Source organism: Phascolarctos cinereus, unplaced genomic scaffold (assembly GCF_003287225.1).
Source record: "Phascolarctos cinereus isolate Bilbo 61053 unplaced genomic scaffold, phaCin_HiC Scaffold_9;HRSCAF=440, whole genome shotgun sequence".
Taxonomy (NCBI): domain Eukaryota; kingdom Metazoa; phylum Chordata; class Mammalia; order Diprotodontia; family Phascolarctidae; genus Phascolarctos; species Phascolarctos cinereus.
In genome coordinates, this window is record NW_027556402.1 from 26,208,295 (window position 1) to 26,225,332 (window position 17,038).

The window sequence follows — 17,038 nt, forward strand, 5'->3', positions numbered from 1 at the left end:
GCTCTAGGCAAACATTATCCTGTTAAGACATTTCCTGTCTGACATACCTATTAAACCATTTCCAAATGAATGTCCCAGAGACATCTCAAATTCAGTGAAAATAGAACTGAAATATGAAATAGAACCGTTATCTACCCCAAAACCCACCCCTCTTCTAAACTTCCCAATTTTTGTTAAGGGCACCGTCATTCTTCCAGTCAACCAGATTCTCAATGTTAGCATTTTCAACTCCTCACTCTCCCTCACCCCATACAGCCAACATGTTGACAAATCTTGTGTTTCTACCTCCACAACTTCTCTCACCATTCCCTTCTCTGCATACCCAAGGCTACTACCCTCATAGAGGCCTGCCTCACCTCTTTCCTGGATGACTACAGTAGCATTATAATTGGTCTCTCTATCTCAAACCTCCCTATGCTGCCAAAGTCATTTTCCTAAAGTTCAGGTCTAACTATGTCAATCCTCTAATAAGTTCCCTTGTCACCTATACCTCTTACAACCCCTGGCTTTCTTCAGGGCTTAGCTCTAGCATCACCTTTTACATCAGCCCAACCCCTCATCTCTCACATTTAGTAAGCCACTAGGTCTTGTTGATCTCCCCTCCACCATATCTCATGCATTTGTCCCCTTCACTCCACTCAGACAGTTACCACTGTCCTTGAGGCCCTCATCACTTTCCACCTGGACTGTTGCAGGAGCCTCCTGACTGGTCTCCCGCCTGTCTCATCTCTCCCCAACCCCTCTGTGCAGCTTCCAAAAGTCATACTCACTCCTCTGCATGAGAAGTATTATTGGTTCCCTACTTTATCTAGGATAAAATTAAAAACTCTACTATTTTACATTTAAAGCCCTTCCCAGTTTGACTGTATCCTACCTTTCCAGGCTTTTTGTACATCCCTATGCTGTAGTCTAGTTTGCCTCCTTGCTGTTCCCTCTTGGGAACTTGGACGTTGTAGAAACTTTCAAATCTGATCTAACGTTCCGCCACCCAGCCTTCCTTCCCAGCTGCTAGAACCCTGCCAGAAATCACTCTGTATTGATTTTATATATAGTTTCTGTTTACTTATCTGTGTACATATTTGTTTCCCTCTAGTAGAATATTTGGTGCACTTTGGCACAGGAATCATTTCCATTCTGTTTGTGTCCCTAGCACCTTGTACCATAGCACTGAGAAGGTGCTTCACAAAGACGTATTGGCAGGAAAGAAGGAAGAGAGGGAGGGACAGGGAAGGAGTTCTAAACTTCTTTGTTGAAACTTTATTTTTCCTTATTTAATAAATGTGCTTTAATAATTTTATGTAACTTTATTGCCTGTGTTTTCCTCTTTGCAACATAGCTACAGGAATGATCAGATTTGTTATTCGACTCAACAGCTAGGAAACTCAACAAAGAAGTCAAACTGCTGGGGTGCAACAGGTCTCTCTGTTGGGAGCTTACTTTTTACAATCCCTGGCTTTCTTCAGGGCTTGCTTAGCTCTAGCATCACCTTTTACACCAGCCCAACCCCTCATCTCTCACATTTAGTAAGCTGCCAGGTCTTACTGATCTTAACTCCACCATATCTCATGCATTTGTACCCTTTGCTAAGGATGGCCTGAAATCTTTACTCTGTTGTTTCTAAAGCTTGGAAATTCAGAAGTTTGTATGTGGCTTCTATGTTTATGAAACATGATTTCATAACTGTGTTTTTCTCATATTTCTTTTTTTTTCCAGCCTATTGCTGTGGAAGTTTTCTCAGGAGATGGACGGAATTATCTTCTTGCTTTTCAGAAAGGAGTTAGAAACAAAGTCTACCAGAGGTCTCATCCATTCGAAAATATTTCTAATATATATTATTTTGGGGGGCCTATGTTACACTGAAAAGCTTAGTAGTTAAAAGCCTAGAATTTAGATCCATGTATCATCCAATTTGAAGAAATTACTAATGCTACAACTTTGCCAATGTCTAAAGATCAGTAGTAGGGCCAGCTTTTGTCTTATTACTCTGTTACATAGTTTTTTTTAATTGGTGAAATACTACTCACTCTTCTGGTGACTTAGCAGCTGAGTACTTTTAATTGGAGGAGTCAGTTGCTGAGAGATATGAATAGAAAAATTTGGCAACTAATTGGTAGGAGAGTAGAACCACCTGCAGCCTAGAAGAGCCTGCTCTGACCCAGACACTGGCCTGTTTGCCAACCAGCTACCTCTGCAATGGAGATCGCTGTCCAACTGAACTCAGATGCCCCAAGCCCCATTGTCAGTCTCCAGGGTAACAGATGTAAGCCTGGCACTACTCTCTGCTTTATCCCTTGGAGACTGCAAGCTTCTCTTCCCATCTGCTCCACTATTACTCCAAGGTTTCTCCTGTTTCTCTTCCTATCCCTATAATAATTAATTAGCAGCCATTTAGGAGAAATCTGTCCCCTGTCCTAACCTCATACTTTCTCACCCCCATCCTCTTCAATCTGACCATACCCATGTTTGAATCCATCATTGCCCACTGCCTGTACTAAATGAAGGAATTCAGTGAAAAATAAGAAAGCTTATCTTTCTCTGAGAAATTTCTGAGGAAAGAGATACTCCATTCAAATCAGAGGGAGTATGAGATCTCGTGAGTTTTCCTATACTTCAGAATGTACATGTTGAACATCATTGGCTGTTCTACAAAACATTCTATAATACTATTGTTTAGAAAAATTCCTGTGTAGCTTCACATGAATAAAAGTCAACTAAAAGTCATTATTTACTGAATTAATTTTACATTATTAGCTACTATGTGAACATATATTAAAATCATAAATTTTAAGGTGGAAAGGATCCCAGAGTTTATCTAAGGCAACTTACTCAACTTACTCATACACACTTATCTAAGGCAACTTACTTCTGGACAAAGAAACTCAGATCAAGAGAAGGTAGTGACAAAACTTATATTTGAACCCAAACACCCCACCCCACAGCTGTTTCCCATGATCAATTCTTGGGCTTCTTATCTGATAGTCATTTAAGAAATCTCAAGTCCTTTTAGTGAATGTTCATTTGAAACCAGACAACTGATGAGAATTTCTGCTAATGAAGAAGAATATGGAAAATAATTTTTAAAATCTTATCAAGGAAAAGTCTTTACATTGGGCTTTGGAAATTCCTGATTTTTTCCAATGTGTGTAACATAATTGTGTTGGAGGTTTTTTGGGTTTTTTTTTGTTAGCTCCTGTGAAAATTATTTCATATTCCCAGAGCCAAACAGTAACTGAGTAACAGCATTGAATAAACAGGCAAAAGCTAGGTGGTAGCAACAAGCCAATCTGTAGTTTACAATGTCATCTTTTTAATAAATAGCTTAATATATGCTGTGTAAATACAGATTTTGATTTGGTTTCTAAAATACTTATTGTTTTTCATTATCCAGATTTTTGGCTGTGGTGCCGTCTTTGACAGACAGTTCAGAATCTGTGTCTGGGCAGCGACCAAACACTAGCGTGGAACAAGGGTAAGTTTATCGCCCAGTGATTGGGAGATCAAGTGTATTCCTGTTGGGTGGGGGAAAAAAGAAAAGCCAGTTGAGCATTCCACATTCCTCTTCCCCTTTCACAGTTGGTAGACACAGCTTAAGTTGACAGTACTTCATAGTACATGGGAATAAAACAAGCCCCTAAGTATTTTCTTGGAAAATGGTGGATTTACTGTAAGTTCAGTAACTGTGTCCTGGATTTTCATGAAGGTTAGGCCAGACGGCTTTAGAAGTCTCTTCTAATTCTTTATGGTTGCTATAGAAATTATAATCTGATTCTAATCCATGTGGTTTTAAATAGATACTTTTTAAAAGCCAGTTGTGTATATTATTAAAAATATTAAAGTAACTAGTTTTTTATTTTCTATAACTATAGCTTAACAGGAAGGAATACAAGATATGTCACTGTTTCTAACTTCACAGGGCATTTTTAATTGTCACAGGAAATACAGGAGGCCAACAACTCTCTTAGAGCATGTTTTTCCTTTCCTTACTGGTAGTCATATTTTAGTACCGTATCATGACCTGTCTTGTTGCCTAAATAATCTCTACACTTGCCAGGTGCAAGGCTCATTACTCTCAATGAATCTGTACTTTTCCAAGAACTGTTATAAACTCGTGGGGAGAAGCAAGAATTCATTTCCAGTTTCAATATCACTTTTTCATTGTTTTTCTTAGTTTCAAATCCTAGTGTATTTCATTAATTCTTACAAATTCATTACTGAATGAGAAAATGTAGTGTCTTTGTTACTGAACTGAATAGTTTTCCATAACCAAGGTGTATTCAGAAGCAGCCTGGTATAATGAACTGAGGGCTGGGTATTCAGTAAACTCCTGGCTGTGTGACCCTAGGCAAGGCAGGTGACTTCCCTGAGCCTTAAATGGAGCTAATAATAACACCTTTTTTATAAGGTTGTTGAGAGCATTAAAGGAGACAATGTATGTGAACTGCGGTAATTTATAAATAAATGCCTTGTGAGCATTAAGTTTTCTTCATTATTCAAAAGTATTTCTCCCCTCATTAATAATTACTAACTCTAGAATTACAGGATCTCAGATGGAATGGACCTCTGTGCCCATCCAACCAAGAATCTATAACTACGAATTCATTTCTGCATATAATTCTAAATGTAAAACTTGTGATATTTGCAGAGCAGATCAAGGATGGGTAAATAGCACTGTGGTGGGTATCTTAGGGAAGCTCTCCTAAACTTAGGAGTTTGGTTGGTGTGGACGATTAGCCGAGCAGAAGCAAGGGAGGGAGAAAAGGTTTATTTAGCTTATGAGATGTGTTGAATGTAGAGTAGGGATGAGTCATGTTGTTGTCCTTGTCATGGTTCTCATTCAATTGAAATCTAAGACCTTCCCTTGCCTTCCTGTCCCCAATGGAAACCATAGAATATGGCGGGAGGCTGACACAGGCCTGCACACTGTAGGAGAGTCATCAGGTCAGAAGAGGCACAGGAACCTGTGCTAGGTAGAATGAATGGATAAATGAAAAAGTATTTATTAAGCACTTACTATGTGCCAAGTGCTGGGGATACAGAAAGAAAAAGCTAGATGGTCTCTGCCCTCAGGTAGCTCACACTCTAATTGGGAAAGAAAGCACTTTAGAAGAAAGTTCTGCTGCAAAGTTGATGGCAAGGCCCAAAGGCCTTAGGTTAACTTAATTACTTAAGATGACAATACCAGGAACAGCTAAGTGGCACAATGGATAGAGCACTGGCCCAGGAGTCAGACCTGAGTTCAAATGCAGCCTCAGACCCATGATACTTACTAGCTGCGTGACTCTGGGCAAGTCATTTAACCCGAACTGCCTCGCCAAAAAAAAAAAAATTGTCCACTGGACACCGTGTCATCAGTGCAAAAGCCTCAGTTATGCATGAAACAAAGAAAATTTTATGCTCTTTCTGTCTACCTGGCAGGGTGGCAGAGCAGAAAGGGGGAGTGGGAGGTGTTCTATTCCCCCATCAGCCCTGTTTCCCCTTGTAATCTTGCCTGCTTTCTACTTGAGGGATTTCCTCTGTTAAATTCCACAGGATAGCTAGGGAACTTCCCCCTTGAACTTCTGCTGGCTTCCTCCATTATGAAGAGTCTAGACCTGGCCTCTGTACCTGGCCTCCGTTATAATGAGTCCAGACCAGTCAAAAGTACACAGTTTGAAATTATGCAAATCACAGTGACCTTTGTAAAAATCCTTGCGTTAAACAGATAGTGCACTGAGATTTTATCATCGCCTGTTAGTACTCAGAGTTGAAACGGCATTCTCCAGTCTTACGTCTCTTTACCTCCTAGGTCTGGGCTGCTTAGCACTTTAGTAGGCGAGAAGTCTGTAACACAGAGATGGGAGGTAAGCTTAATGCAAATTAGTTAATCTTTCCTGATAGTTTATAATTTAAAGTTTTGTGACCACACAGTCAGGAAAGCACTTAAGCCATGCTTTATTCTGCTAAGGTTTACAGAATACATTCTTCAAACATTTTTGTTTTGGAATGTGTTTTGTTTTTATACTAAAAAAATTATTTTGACTGTTGTTTAGTAATTACTTAGTAATTAAGTAACATTATTTAGTAATTAAAACCTGAAACAAGGACCAGTGCACAAAAATATACTTTCTGATGCAGCCACATTGGAAGTGTAAAATAAAATGTAAGAGCTATGATGATGAGAAAAGTCAGAGGAATTGAATATACTGAAATGAGCTGCAACAGTAATATTTATTTTTCTTTATGAAGAGAGGGGAAATCAGCAATTTCCAGTACCTGATGCACTTGAACACCTTGGCTGGCAGATCTTACAATGATCTCATGCAGTACCCGGTCTTCCCCTGGGTCCTAGCAGACTATGACTCCCAGGTAAATCTCTCATTATTCTCTTGAAGTAGAACACAACTTTAAAAGAATGAAGAAGATATTCCAATTTCTTAAATTTTTATTTACTTCATTTTTTTTCCAGTTGATAGCGGTTTTGAAGGACCCTAATATGTGTTTCTATCAATTCTAGAGCCTTACTATTTTGCGTATATTGTTACTAGTTCTTAGTATCTTTTATTGCTTGTATTTATATTCTTAGCTTTTAACCTCACATAGAAATCAATGCTGTTGCCTTGACTGTTTTGGCTTTTGCTTAAGCCTCACTGTGGGGTAATACAGAGAGAGGGGGCCTTGCAGTCAGGAAGAGCTGGCTTCAGGTTTTGCCTCAGACAGTGTTCTATGACCCAAGTCACTCTTTGAAGGCTGTAAGTTGTGCTGATCTGCATTCGTAGACAGATGTCTCACTGGGATTCCATATGCCATGGAAATCTCAGGTCTGGCCCCACAAATCTATTTTAGCTCCCCAGCATGTCATCAACATATGGAGTCATGCAGCATGAGAAGCAAGAAATATTCCCCTCAATTCTGTTTGACGTCTTCAGCAGTCTCACCACCCTCTGCAAAGTCTTTGTCGCTAATCTCAGGCGATAGCGCGGCACAAGGCACTCACTGCGGGGGAGGCAGGTGTTTGCCCAGCATTTTCTCCTGTCCCTCTTAGGGGCTTTGGACCTTGTCTGAGTCATCTGGAGAGACCACAGTAGCATCCGCGTCTCGGCCAGAAGTCAGTGCAGCGGTGAAGCCATGAAGCAGGAGCCACTGCAGCACGTTGAAGCCATTAAAGCTTAGCTAAAACTGCTCTAAGACTTTTCCAGCACCCCATCACCACCGCTTCTCCAGCATCACTGGCAAGCCGCCTTCTGTGCCCCAGAATTAGTGGCGGGAGCCTGTTCTGCGGCCGTCTGATTGGCTGTTAATTCCTTCTTGCTGGTTACGGTCAAATGGCAGTGATTCAAGATAATTGGAGAGACCAAAGGAGGAACTAGTGGAAAGAGCACCAAACTTAAGGCACAGGAACTGAGTTCGAATCCTGGCCTTGCCCCTTATTCCCTAGGTGACTTTGAACGTCTCACTCAGACTTCAGTTTCCTCATCTCTAAAAGGAAGGAAAGGGAGGATGTTCACGTGGTTGACCCAGTGTCTCTTCCAGCTATGGAGTGGGGCTCCACCAATTTAAATTCACAAATTCAAATTTAGTTAAGTAGTATGCACTGGAAAAGACAGAAGTCAGCATATGGAGATTTCTTAAGGTGCTCAGAAATACTGAAAGTATTGTTCAGTGAAAACATTACTGTCAGGGGGGAAAAGTTATTTTGTATTAAGTGGCACAGAAAAGTGGATTCAGATCATTACCGAAAGGGGCAAATTTGTTTCATCTTTTCTCTTTCCTTTTAGTTTCTATCCAGTGAGGCTTTAATAATCAATTTAAAAAACCAAAAGCAGAACAAAAGGAAGGAAGGGAACTTTGCACCTGAATTTTATACAGCTTGTGTAATCTACCCTGCTAGATGGTGCATGCCCCACTCATCACACTGGTTTGTTGTTGGGTTTTATGTCAGGGGAGAACTTCTGTTGGACAACACTGCTCCCCAGAAAGTCCTCCCTTTTGTAGTGATTCATAAAAGACAAAAGAGGGCATAGTCCTTGTCCTCAGGGTGGTGACATTTTAAAGAAAGGAAAAAAGGAGGAGACAAAATAGAGGATAAAATATATTGATAGGCATACATATGTTGCTGAAATTTACAAGATACACAATTTTTGGATAATTTGTGCACCTAAGTGCACATCTAGAAAATATTTAAGTGGGAGAGGGAAATAATCAGAGGTAAGGTCAGAGGGTTTTTTTCCATCTTTAAATCAATCAGTGAAGACTTCTCTGAAGGTTGGGATTGGAGAAAATGACTAGAAAAGACATTGTTTGGTAGAGAAGAAACAATGAAACTTTCTACAGTTTATGCTTGGTTATATAGTTGAAGCAGAGTGTGAGAGAGCAGGTTCTAATAACATGGCTTTATGTTCACAAAAGTGAATTTATTCTTTAACAGCCCAATTCCATTCCATAAAACCAGGAACTACACAGATCAGACCTTACATTTTAAAAGTTCATTGTTTGGTGATCACTGATTGTGAGCTTTTGGAGAGGCCATAGAATAGATAATAGATAGAGAGAGCCAACCTTTAATAAAGCTAGGAAGACCCAGGCACAGGTCCCACCTCTGAGACAGACCAACTGTGTGGTCCTCAACCTCTAAGCGCCCTGGGCAACTTTCCAGATGTACGCTGCGGAGAAGGCGATGGTTGGCATAAGGAAGAGTCTCCTAATCCAGGAGTTCCATACTGATGAACTAAATAGGCCCAAGACTGGTCGGTATGATTTAGTGACCGATACAAATAAAATAGGTGAAAATTTCAGACTTCTACCTCTGAAATCTTCATGTGCTGGATTGAGCAATTGATAATTAATTGAATCAGGTAAATTTTAGGTCTCTGAAACAATTTCCGTTAGACTGAGGCCAAAAAAAAAAAGATTCCTTCCTGAGAATACTTCATCTGTTGCTGCCTGGCCTTTAAAGGGAGACACACATTGAAAAGATAGCTGCTCCAGTGATTATCACCTCCACTTTTTTCAAATCATCTACAAGATCAAAACATTGAGAGCTCATCTTGGAGCGACTGACCCCACAGTTTTATGTGTGATACTATAGAAGGTAATGAATTAGAGGCTTACCTAGTATCTTCATATAGCCCCAATTCAGAGTTCAGAGGGTCACTGCTCCTCCTCCAGCACCTAGGAGAGTTCCACATGCACAGCAGTAATTTAACAAATGCTGAATTAGGTGGTTCATTTACGCCAGACCTGACCTGCGTGCTTTTCTCAAGGGAATATGCGGTCGCTTCCAAAGTGTTCATCTTCTGAATGACTTGGTCAGTCACATCTGCTACGTAGTATTGGCATGGACATAAAAGTAACACATACTTAGCTGACTGGGAGCCAGTGTTTTGTAGTACTAGATGCTTCTAGATGCTTCTTGGAATTTATCTCTTTTGGAGCACAGATATACATCCCCACACATGCTGAAGCCCCAACCTGTTTATACTTATGTTGGTCAAAACAAAGGGCATTTAAACATTTGGATTTGGCTTTTGCTTTGTATTTTAGGAAGTTGATCTCACTAATCCCAAGACATTCAGAAACCTAGCCAAGCCTATGGGAGCACAGACAGATGAAAGATTAACTCAGTACAAGAAGCGTTATAGAGACTGGGAAGATCCTAATGGTAAGTAATGGTAAGGCTGGAGAAATTGGGAGGAAATTTCAGAACTGAATCAGTAACTGTCTAAAGTCTACCAACCAGACTTTGAATATTTCCTCAAATGCCCCCATTAGATTTTTCCTTGCTTTTATATGTCATATTTTCTACTGCCAACCTTGATGCTAATCCTAAGACTCCAACTAAATTTTATTTTAATTCCTAGTATATCTGCATCTTCTCGCCACCATGTCTTTGCTCACACTGTTCACCACACCTAGAGTGCTCTTCCTTACCTCTCCTCCTCAACTACCTTTTAAAATCCTACCTGTCCTTCAAGGTCCAGCTCTACTGCCACATGTTCCAGAAATCATCCCCTGCTGCCCACAGTGAGAAATGACATTCCCTTCCTCCCAGTACACTTGGCAGTTTTTACTCTTCTTGTTCTCGTTTCCTATCCTCTTCTGCATTCTCGTTATTGGACCGCATTGCCTATTTGTGCATCTGTTTCAGGGTCCCACTACAACCTTGTGAGGTCCAGGAGGAAAGGTACCAGGTCTTAATTATCCTGATATTTTCCCCAGTCCCCACCACAATAATTTGTGTATGGTAGATGCTGAATAAGTGGTTGTTGAGTGACTGAATGAATCAGTTGCTGAGTAAATAGAGAAATTACATTTGGCTGTTAGACAGCGCAGTAGATAGAGCCCTGGGACTTGGAGTCAAGATCTGAGTTCAGATCCTGAAGTAGACAGCCAGTAGCTATACAACCGTAGACTTCTCCCTGCCTCAGTTTTTGTATCTGTAAAAATGAGGATAGGCATAGCATCTACCTCAGGGTTGTTGTGGGGACAAAATGAGATAACCCTTTACCATGATTATCATTGGATTGTTAATGATAATAACATCTATAATTATTAATAATTATATAATATATAATAATAATGAATGATAATAATGGTCTATAGAATTATTGCAAGGTACTTTTCAAAAGGATATTAGAGAGGGCAGCTAGGTGGCGCAGTGGATAGAGCACCGGCCCTGAAGTCAGGAAGATCTGAGTTCAAATCAGCCTCAGACCAAACACTTGACACTTACTAGCCGTGTGACCCTGGGCAACTCACTTAACCATAGTTGCCCCCCCCAAAAAAAAGGATATTAGAGGACTGGCAGTAATTCTGACTTAACAGTACCATCCTTTCAAACTTAAATATGCTTGCTTTGAACAGGTAGATCACCTTATTAAACAGAAGCCCTTGACTTTTAAAATGTCTTGAATAGTGTTGAGAATTGCCATAGTAAAACTATCCAGGCGATCTCATCCCAGCAAAGAGAGGGAAGGGGATATGCCAGACTTCATCTTTTCTCATCACATGGCTTTTTATTAAAAACATCAGGCTTGACTTTCCTCCCTCACCTGTCTTGACCCCATAGTTAAACAATTCAGCTGCACACTGTCCTTTACTTTCAGTTCTCTTGTCCCTTTTTTGTGCCTTTCACACCCCACCCCTGGATTACTCCCAGTGTCCACCTCCGCCATGCCCGCTCATGTGCTTCTGAACCAGACTAGAGGAAGTCACAAAACCTGGCTGTCTTAGTCCACTACAAATTTGCATCGTTTAGCCTTAACTGGTACTCGTACAATGAGGACTTTCTTTTAGCCCTCACTCATTGATTCTCTGTCCCACTCTACCTTAAGGAGATTTCAAACCTTTTATCTCCTTAAACCTCCCCCAACTCCGTCTCCCCCTACCTAAGAGCCTTACTTCACGCTTTAAAGAGAAACTGTGTCTGAGTTCCTTCTCCTCTCCTCTATCTCTGAATGCCTCTTGACACGATCCCCACCCTCCATTCTCTCCTCCTCTACTCTAGGCCCTGATGAGGGGGTCTTTCTCATTAAGACCAACATCCCATCTCTTTCCATCTTTTAAAATAGATTGTCCTCAGTCTTCCCTACTCAAGTCTTTCTGATCTTCAGTATCTGCTTGTCACTGCCACCTACACATGCCCAAGTTACCCCATCCTTAAAAAACTTCTCTACACATCCTCGCAACATGGTGTCCTATAGCTCTCCTCCTTTTCCTAGCCAAGCTCCTAGAAAAAATAAATCTAGACCTATCACCCCCCACTTCATTTCCTCTCACTCACTCTTACCCTTTACAGTCTGGCTTCTGACTTCCTCATTCATCTGAAACTGCACTTTCTGTAGCTGTCTGTGACATCTTAATTGGCAAATCTGTTGGTCTTTTCTTAGTATTTGGCATGGTCAGTTACCCTTTCCTCGTGATTTTGGGTTTTTGTTAACACTACTCTCTCCTGGTTCTGCAGTCTGTCTATGCTGACTGTTCATCCATATCACACCCCTTAATGATTAGGGATCCCACAAGATTTTATCCTAGGCCTTCTCTTTTCATTTTCTTTCTCTCACTTGGTGACCTCCTTGGCTGCCACTGATTTAATTACCATCTCTTTGCCCATGACTCCCAGTTTTATATCTCCAACCCTAGTCTCTCTCCTGAACCCAGTACAACATCGATTCCTGCCTATTAGAGGTTCCACATTGTATGTCCAAGACCTCTCAAATTCAACATGTCCAAAACAGAACTCATTATCTTTTCCCAAAAACACACCCCTTTTCAGAATCTCCCTATTTCTTTCGAAGGCACCACTAGTTCCCATCAAAAGGTTCAGCGTTATCTTGGACTCCTTATCTTCCCTCACCCACACAGCCAAGCCATTGCCACCACGGTGTCTCTTGTGCCTGTCCTCTCTGTTCTCACAGGCCCTTGTCACCTCCCACCTTGACCATGTGTCAGTGACCTCAAAATTTATCTCCCCATGTCACTTCTCTCCCTGCTCCAATCTCTCCTCTGCACAGTTGCCAAAATGGCGTTCCTGAAGCGCAGCTCTGACCACAGTGCTCTCCTACTCAGTGAATTCCCATGGCTCTCTACTGCCTCTAGAACAAAACATAAACTCCTCCGTTGGGCATTTAAAGCCTTTTACTGCCTCACTATACATTACTCGGATCCCCCAGCCGGCCGGCCTGGCCCTTTACTGTTTCTCCTTCCTGGCATGCCACCACCCATCCCCATAGCGGCAGCGGCATGTCCCCCCTCCCAAGAGAATCCTTCACTTCCTTCAGAAATGAGCTCAAGCACTGCCTTCTCCATGGCACCTCTGCCAACTTCCCCCAACACCAAGGCCTAGGATGCTCTCTACCCCAAATACTTGGTGTTTATTTTTTTCTACATTCCATATATATTTATGTCTGTACATGTATATGTGTATATGTTGTATCTCAAAAATAAGCTCCTTAAGTGCAAGGATTGTTTTATTCCTTGAATTTATATCCCCAGCACTACCTATGTGCTTGGGCATATCGAAGGAGCTTAATAAATGTTAGTCGATTGATTCATAAAAACAGTAGACAATTCATAGGCAACAATTCAGAAAATATTTGAGCATCAAGGCCATTAAATATCACAAATTAAACATATATGTATATAGTTCAGTATTCTCCTTTAGCAGAAGGACAGTGTGATTTTTAATTCAAAAATGCTTGACTGTAGAGAAATCATGCCTGGTGCATTATTGCCACATATTTAAATGAGGTCACAGAATGTCATTAGCAAGTCTGAAAGGGCTTGCTTTCTTTTTTTTTTTAATATTCTTTTCAACATTCACTTCTATAAAATTTTGAGTTCCAAATTTTTTTTTCCCTCTCCCCTGCCCAAAACGGCATACAATCTGATAGAGGCTCTACATGTACAATCACATTAAATGTTATTTTTTCACATTAGTCATGTTGTGAAAGCAGAATCAGAACAGAAAGGGACAAGAGGGCTTACTTTCAATGGAGTGAAACCTCCACGTGCAGTAGTGTTACTTCTTTCAGAGTCGGCCTTTTCAGGCCTATTAAACTTTTCTTCTATGGCCAACATTACGTCTTAGTTACAGTTTTCATTTTCTTTCCCAGGAGAAACTCCGGCCTATCATTATGGCACCCACTACTCCTCTGCAATGATCGTAGCCTCATACCTTGTGAGGATGGAGCCTTTTACTCAGATCTTCCTGAGACTCCAGGTAAGTCAGGCCGCCTGCTTTGTCATGGCACCTTGTGTCAGAAGAAGAAAGGTGAAACAGGAGTGACAGACGTGAAGAGACAGAGTATGCCTAGGCCCCACTGACTTGAGACTGATTAGAAATCCAGGCCAGATTTGGTATAAAAGGTCATCATAGTACCTAATTTAAGATTTCCCAGTATATACAAGCTAACATGATTTCAAGCTAAACTCCAAATATAGACCTAGCCTGTATCAGGGGTTTATAAAATGCTGCAAATGGAATGCATCAGCTTCACATTGAAATTAAGGTTTGGGGGTTCCATTTACTTCTTGGTCACTGATGTTATTCTCTGCTTTTTTTCCTCTTTTATTCTCAAACTCTGTGCCCTTAAATGAAACAATGAATATGCTTCTGAAATTTTTTGTGGAGAAAATGCTTTTCCCATTCTTAGTACTCTGTTTATTACAAAATAAAATTGTGTAAGAGGAAGAGTGTCATTTTTCTCATTCAGCAAATGTATTTCTTGTTGTATGCGTTTGATTTTAATAGTTAGGAGATTGCAGTGTCACCAGAGTGGCCAACAATGTGGTCGTTCCTAGCTTGGAAGATCTCTGCTTTGAAGCTGTTTCCTTTTTATTCCATAGGGTGGCCACTTTGACCTGGCTGACCGAATGTTTCACAGTGTGCGAGAAGCCTGGTACTCTGCTTCAAAGCACAACATGGCGGACGTGAAAGAACTCATCCCGGAATTCTTTTACCTCCCAGAGTTCCTTCTCAACTCGAACAACTTTGATCTAGGTATGGAAAAGTTCCTGGCATTATTTGGAGTGGGGAAAGTTCATAAAGTGACCTACCAAAAAAGATTTTCAGATCAGTAGCTATGGCAGAGAATAGATTATGGCGAGTAACAAAAATCTGTTTATATTTTCTGAAATCAAAATAAATATATGAAAACGAAGACATAATCCAGATTCATCCAGAGCAGCAATTCTGGAACCAGATCTTTGGTAGTAAGTACAGAGAGATATATACTTTATAGTTATTTAAATGCACAAATAAATCATAGTTGAACATATGCTGAAGTTAATGTCATAAAAGTCAAATTAAACTTTAGCTAGTCCTTATCCTAACTTTTTTTAAGCTTGTTATTGCTTGAGGGTACTGCCACCTTACTACAGATAATTTTTTTTAATATTTCTTATCTACTATGTTAGATTCTGAAGTTAATGTCATAAAAGTCAAATTAAACTTTAGCTAGTCCTTATCCTAACTTTTTTTTAAGCTTGTTATTGCTTGAGGGTACTGCCACCTTACTACAGATAATTTTTTTTAATATTTCTTATCTACTATGTTAGATTATAAACTTCTTGAAAAGTAAGAATTTATCTCTCTCCCTTCCCAGAGTATCTAGCACAATGCCTTGCTCTTAGTAGGAGTTCCTAAGAAGCATTTGTTCAGTGACTGAATCTAAGAATTTGTATCCCAAAGTGTTTGCAGTTGTGGATTTCAGAATAACTTTTGGTCTATCCTTTCTGCTTGTCTTATTGGCAGTAGGGAAGCCTACAATTTCCTGGCTAAACACGAAAACTGAGTACCTCAATCAGTACTGTAGACCAGGGCTTCTTAAATTTTTTTCCACTCGAGACCCTTTCAGTGCTTCTTAAACAGAGTTTGAGAAGTGCTGCTCTAGACTAGCTAGTAGTGAAAGAAAAAAAGATTTGTGCCTGGTTGAAAGCTCTCCCTTAGAGAACAGAAGTCTTAGCCTAATCCCCACTCCCACAGATGTGTCTTGGGTCCTAGATCATGACTGCATCTCCTCCAAGGGTTCTAGGCTTACCCCTGAGGAGTTAGGGGTGATTCCCTAATTCCATAGGCCTGAGCCCACCTGGTGTGCTTCCCCCTCACGATTATCAGTTGATAATCATTTTAATCAGCCAGCCTTAAGTTGCTTTTAGAAAGCCATACGGTAAGGAGAATTGGTAGAAAATGTCCCCTTAAAAGTCTGACACATTCTTCCATGAGTACATGCAGAGTTGAGAGAAGATGGGCTCAAGCTTAGAGTCCAGGTGTGACAAATGGGATGGCTCAAATCTGGAGGCTCAAAGGCCTTCTCCAAAATCAACTCTAATATTTAATGTTTCAAGCATTATCTAGCCTCCTGTGACTCTTACTTAGATATGAAGTTGCTCCTGGGTTGGTTGTATTTTGTTTTGTTTGTGTGTGTGTGTGTGTGTGTGTGTGTGTGTGTGTGTGTTTCTTATTTTAAAAAAAATCATATTCATTTGTTCAGGTTGCAAACAGAATGGCACCAAGCTTGGAAATGTGATACTTCCACCGTGGGCAAAAGGCGACCCTCGAGAATTCATCCGAGTCCATCGAGAGGTAAGCAGGCAACCCAGGAGACTCCATTTGGGCAACGGTCATGATGCCAGGAGAGGGGAATGAGATCCATGTGTCACCCTGTGTTACTGATCTAATTTTTGTGATTTTCATTGTTAGCAGTTCTTTTATTTGTTACGGTTATTGGTGACTTACTTTCTAAGTGGACAGTTTAGACCGATCAGTGAGTCCGCCTGCTCTCTACAACATCTGTGTCTTATAATTACAGGCTTTGGAATGTGATTATGTGAGTGCCCACTTGCACGAATGGATTGACTTAATCTTTGGCTATAAACAGCAAGGCCCTGCTGCGGTAGAAGCTGTCAATGTCTTCCATCACCTCTTTTATGAGGGTCAAGTTGATATCTACAACATAAATGACCCATTAAAAGAGACAGCTACCATAGGATTCATTAATAACTTTGGACAGATACCAAAACAGGTACAGTCGTTTTCTTGGAGATTTGTTGTTGCTGTGGTAATTTTCATACAATTGTTCGTTAAAAAGATCATATGCAGTTTTCCATATTTTAAATATTCTGTCACCAGCCCTTCAGATAAAAATGCACACATAGAAGTTTTAGTTTAGGATATTGAGAGATAACTGTAAATAGCATTACACTGGAACCTGCATCTTTGTTCTCTTCACAATACCCAAGAAGATAAGTTTGTTGTTTAAGGAAATCAGTCATCTGAAGACCAGTACAAAGTGTGGTTTCCAAGTGAAATATGCAAAGCCTGAGGACACGCACTGCTGTCCTGATTGCTCCTGGAGAAGCTCCCTAATTGCTTTCTAGCAGCTGTGCACCAAGTTTTACTTGGACTGTGCATCACTCTGGGTTTGCTTATTCATGTGTGTGTATCTGTGACTTGTTATGATTGACTTTTTAGATTCAGAGCCTGAGTCAACTGGACAATTTTAGTTAATAGGGACAATTATGTTTTGAGTCTTATTTGTATTGCAACAACTCAAAGAGGAAG

The 17,038-nt window shown here is 40.5% G+C and overlaps 1 protein-coding gene across 1 annotated transcript in view; it reads left to right on the plus strand.

The window, feature by feature from the left end:
- Nucleotides 1-17,038, plus strand: part of WDFY3 (WD repeat and FYVE domain containing 3) — a 330,461-nt gene that overhangs the window by 284,708 nt on the left and 28,715 nt on the right. Inside the window, 9 exon segments of the mRNA XM_078148340.1 lie at nucleotides 1,714-1,799; nucleotides 3,389-3,469; nucleotides 5,786-5,840; nucleotides 6,226-6,345; nucleotides 9,520-9,637; nucleotides 13,590-13,696; nucleotides 14,323-14,476; nucleotides 15,969-16,060; nucleotides 16,287-16,499. Coding sequence (XP_078004466.1) covers nucleotides 1,714-1,799; nucleotides 3,389-3,469; nucleotides 5,786-5,840; nucleotides 6,226-6,345; nucleotides 9,520-9,637; nucleotides 13,590-13,696; nucleotides 14,323-14,476; nucleotides 15,969-16,060; nucleotides 16,287-16,499 — 1,026 coding nt within the window.